Source organism: Penaeus japonicus, unplaced genomic scaffold (genome assembly GCF_977035675.1).
Source record: "Penaeus japonicus unplaced genomic scaffold, GWHDUDI00000001_assembly GWHDUDI00000037, whole genome shotgun sequence".
Taxonomy (NCBI): Eukaryota; Metazoa; Arthropoda; class Malacostraca; order Decapoda; family Penaeidae; genus Penaeus; species Penaeus japonicus.
This window is the reverse complement of record NW_028234439.1, coordinates 5,618,097-5,623,019: the sequence shown is the minus strand read 5'-3', so window position 1 is coordinate 5,623,019 and position 4,923 is coordinate 5,618,097. Positions and strand designations below refer to the sequence as shown.

The 4,923-nt window shown below is 36.3% G+C and overlaps 1 protein-coding gene across 3 annotated transcripts in view; it reads right to left on the bottom strand.

Annotated features, from left to right (window-relative positions):
• Positions 1-1,377: 1,377 nt before the first annotated feature.
• Positions 1,378-4,923, bottom strand: part of LOC122263610 (uncharacterized) — a 104,314-nt gene continuing 100,768 nt past the window's right edge. For all 3 annotated transcript variants that reach the window (XM_086532569.1, XM_086532570.1, XM_086532568.1), the window contains exons 7-8: positions 4,323-4,791; positions 1,378-4,167 (exon numbers count right to left, since the gene is read on the bottom strand). In XM_086532569.1, the coding sequence (XP_086388695.1) occupies positions 4,052-4,167; positions 4,323-4,791 (585 nt within the window). In that variant the 3' untranslated portion in view covers positions 1,378-4,051. The remainder of the gene's footprint in view (positions 4,168-4,322; positions 4,792-4,923) is intronic.

Below are 4,923 nucleotides of genomic sequence, written 5' to 3'. Positions count from 1 at the left end.
ACTGCCGTAATTTAAGCAAAATGGGTTTCAACTCACATCCAAAACCTAGATGGCACCACTTTCTTCTAGCACCAGCAGGAGAGAGAGCCTTGAATGGCACCTATCTACGGTCTCTAGCAAGCACTATCTCTATAGAGCGATGGCAAGTTGCCGACCTGTGCAGACAGAACGAGAGGAGGAAGGTGACTCACACCATGCCCAATGCCTACAATGTGCCCCTGTGCCATTAGGGATGCCTTTTATTGTGGCACTCACTGTCAAAAGCACGTTTCCTTCCTCTTCCCTCGCACATGGTTATAAGCTTCGAGTTCGTTCGTGACAGCACACAAATACGAAAAAATAAAGTTACTTTTTGCCCTCCCCTGACATAGCAATACTTCTATCATAGTGAGTATAAAGAAAAAAAAAAAAAGAGTTGACATGGACCCTGAACTACAATTTTAGTCAACTGCAGAATGGATAGAGCCTGTGATATGACAGATATAAGTCTTTACATACAGTAAAATGGCTCTAGCTCTACAATGAGTGACTAAAAGGGAGTGGGAAAAATCAAGGTATGTTGCTGAAGCTGCCTCGCTAAGAAATAAAACCCATCCAGGAGCCTGCGTAAGCAAATCTATCCCCCGTCGGCAACGGGTTAAATATCCCTTAAGAGGTTTCGATCCCACCAATTCTTTTGTCTCATTTTCATTCAGAAAAATTTCCTTTCTCTTCTCCTTTGCCTAGTTCGGAAGTAGGACAATCTCTCTCATAAACATAATTTCAATAAATTATATGCATGATTAATATCAAAACATTTTGTTGAAAAACACATTTCTGACAAAGTCTTCAATGAGTATATCAAACATTTTTCTTCTGTAATCTAATCAATTAATTTCTTACCACAGAGGCTCATAAGGTATGTTCAAGGGTATGGCCATGTTTAACTGCGTGAACCTTAAAGATTCACTTGAGAAACAAAGTGACTCCCAGTGCATCTAAAATCTATACTGCAAATTGCCAATATATTTTTAAATAGTAATAATTCAAAAGAGTGAATGGCTCTTAATCTTTTTTCGATTTAAAAATTGTGTGGTATTTTCAATTAATTCAAGTTTCCAATTTAGAACCGATTTAAAAATTGTGTGGTATTTTCAATTAATTCAAGTTTCCAATTTAGAACCGATTTAAAAATTGTGTGGTATTTTCAATTAATTCAAGTTTCCAATTTAGAACCAAGTACAGTCAACTTCCTGTGGACCATAGTCAAGGCTTTCCGGTAAAGACCCACTGATCTTGTGCTAAATTCAATGCTCTGGTAATTCTTTAACAACACAATTCTTAGAGTCTACAAAAGAAACAGAACATACAAACAAAAAAAAGGGGAAATGGAAACAATTTTTGTTTTGTTTTGTAATATGATGTAATATCATTTTGATACATCAAAAATAAGAATCCATTACTTTAAGAATACTGCATAATTCTCCACTGTGTTGCCTATCCAAGCATTCTATTTCTTGTACATTTGTTCAGATAAAACATCTCAAGGCTGTCCTCAACACAATGTCATTTCATACACATCTGTAAAATATACAAGTGTCTTGCAAGATTTCATATATAAAGATAATGTACATTTTCCTTTATTATATTTATAAATAATAAATTGAGATAGTCTGCAAACACATGCATACCAAAGGCCATTGATCATTACATAGTGTATTGTATATAACTACATCATAGGTAATTAAATGCAATTATGGCCACTTTCACGTATTTGCTACAACGTATAGGAATTGAGGTCTCTACTACAGTATACTTGCTAAATCTAAATTATGGAGATTTCTTCTTTTTTTTTTGTACTTTTTTCATGAATAGAGATCACTATTCTTAAAACACTGACATATACTATCAATTGGTAACTATTGGCAGGAAAGGATAGGACACAGAACAGAAAAAAAGACAGGATAAGATAGGGTGTTTCTCAGACATGCTACAAGTCATGAGACATGAGATTTTGCTCTAGGATTTCAAGATAAAAAAAAAAGGAATATTTAAATTATTTGTTATTATTCTATCAGAATAAAATCTCGTATTAAAATGATCAAGTAAAAACGAATATATTTTTTTTTTTTGTGGTACCAACTCGATTGCCTTGTCTTAGTAAAATTGACTTTGGGTTTAGCTTTGCACAATCCACCTGTCTATAGCCCATTGCACTGAAGCTCCTTCAGTGATAAACGTTGTAAGGGTTTTTATCACCACGTCAATTTCAATTACTTACGGTTTATCCTAATTTCCTTCAATTACACTGAAAATATACCCTCTGTCAGATCTGTTGTCATTACTTGGTGTAAGAAAGCCCAAATGATTTCCAACAAAGCCAAGAAATACCCCTGTATAGAGTCAAATATTCATTCATTCTTGGTAAGCCTTCATCATGAATGAACAATGCTCACACTTAGCACCCTGACGTCCTCTTACTTTACAGCATAATGAAGATCTACTTTGAATGCTTCTTCAGACTAGTTGAGTGTAAAGTTGTTAACGTTTTGTTCTCTTGAGCAATACTTGAATAGAAAAATAAGTAGAACTGCTTAGGGGATACAGTGTTGTTAATTAAATAATACAATGCTAATTTTGTAATAAAACATGATCAGCATCCTTTGGCACAGAGTACTGGGTGCAACTTTTTACTATGAAATGTTGCAAAGAAAAATATGGGCATTTAACTCTATCCCTGTCTCAAACCTGTAATTCATACTAATAAAAAAAGCCATGAATGAAGTTCACAGCTTTGGAATGAGTACTCGTTTCAGAATAGGCTTACCTAATGCACTGTCACTCTATTGGAACTGCACTAAAATCTAAAATATAACTTTTTTTTCCTTAAGCTGTCGACCTTGTTAACAATGTGAAATCCTCCACACTGGTGCTTCTTTCATAATTCACATCTAAACACTGTCAGTATCTTGTTTCTTATGTATAGGAATATAGCAGACCCTTCGAGCACCTGGTTATAAATCTTAAGTAAACTGGAATCCTTTGCTCAAGTGGATTCGCGTGGGATATAAAATATGAACCGCTCTTTCAATAATGCCAACTCTTCCTCGATGATTTACTGGAAAACATAAAAAGTTTAATAATTATAAAAAGACTACTCTATGCTGTACATAACTACCATTTTTACTACAGACTGCTTACAATAAATTTGTACATTACTCATAGCTGAGATCCCTGTACTGTGCTGCACTTTCACCCTCAAAAATACAGTCCACAACAATAGCTTCTCTGGCCATAATAATCTATTTTAGATAACTTCTCTGACATCATATTTACGACTCCTTAGCACCATATCTTTCATAAAACTGCTGTCCACATTTTTGGTGTTCATACATAATCGGAAATCAGTTACACAACACACATCTCTGGTAACCACAGTACAACTAAATAACTTAAAATTAAAGAAGGAAAATACAATTCAGATTGTCGTCCTCTACGGAGGAAATCACAATCTCTCTCTAAATAAGAATATAACACTCAGATAGCCTGATCCACAAAGAGCATCAGCCTTTACCTGATATGCAAGGGAGTGGTTAGGGAAGGATTAATAATTTGCATACTCTCATGCAGCCTGTCTATGATACAACTGGCATCACAAGAATCAAACTAAAAGACAGTTTTATTCTAACTCTCCAACAAAATGTTGGATTCTTTTCAAAATAAAATCTTTAAGTTCACATGAGGGAAATGGGGCTATGATTTCCATTTTGTGACTGCTTTGTCTACGAAGGCATTGATATCATTTACACAAAATCCTATTTGTACAGTGAAATAAATCTACTCTTGTGCCACCTGAGGAACTGACAGTGGTTACTGTGATCTGAGGTAAAACCACTTTCATATGTGGCTTGTTCAATTAATGTAAGTGATTTCACTATATCAAAAGTCTCCATTCTCCTCAAGTGGCTTTTACAAGACTGGTGAGAATTAACAACTTCGTAACTTCACCAGAAAGAACAGAATGTTTGTTACTGCGTCCTTGTCGGTGGGAGAATTACAATTTTAAGGGCAATTAAACACCAAGGGCTCGTGTTAGAGGTGTGAGGTGTAGGCGCAACACCTGAGCATAGGTCATTGGTCTGTACGCCTGCTCAGTGACTTCCAAAGCTTTCTGACGCCAGCACGTGTCTGAAATAAGATAATTATGAATTACACAACATTAGAAACAAACTAGGGAAGCCGGAATGTCACACAATCTTGTTGCAACAATATATAACTGCCTACTTTAAAATGCAAGTCTGTAGACCATCACAGATATGACTAGAGCGTGAATTTCAGCCTACCTTCTTTCTTGACGACCACGTTGCGGATGTCAGGAAACTCTGGACTCATTGGTGAGAAAATAGGTGAATTTAGGATGCCAACAGGTTCTACCAGCGGTCCTTCCCACTCATGCTGAGATTCCTCATTCTCGACCTCCATCTCCATTTCTTCCTCCTCCTCCTCATCCTCCTCACAGATCTCTTCAAATATCTTTTTCGTTGTAATGAGAGATATCTTGCAGGGGATTTTCAGCGCTTGTTTCAGGGAACTTTTCATGGAGTTCTTAGCTTTGAAAGTGGGCTTGGTTTTCTTCTTCTTGGAGGACATTTTCTTGCAGGTGGCTGGCTTTGAGCTGCACATTTTGCTAGCGGCAAGAGGGTCACTGATAATGGGCACTGGTGAGTAGAGGCGCCGGATGTCACTGTAAGTGTCATCCAGCTCCTCTGGACATTCTGGCGGTTTTTCATGCAAGGCGGTTTCTGTTGCAATCTACAAAGATCAAATATAAATGACAGTTAGTACTAAAAATACATTTCAATGGAGAAAAAATAAATATAAAGAAAAGTTATACAACTGCTGCATCTTTTCTGGACTAGAAATCAGGCTCAACCCATTCCAAGA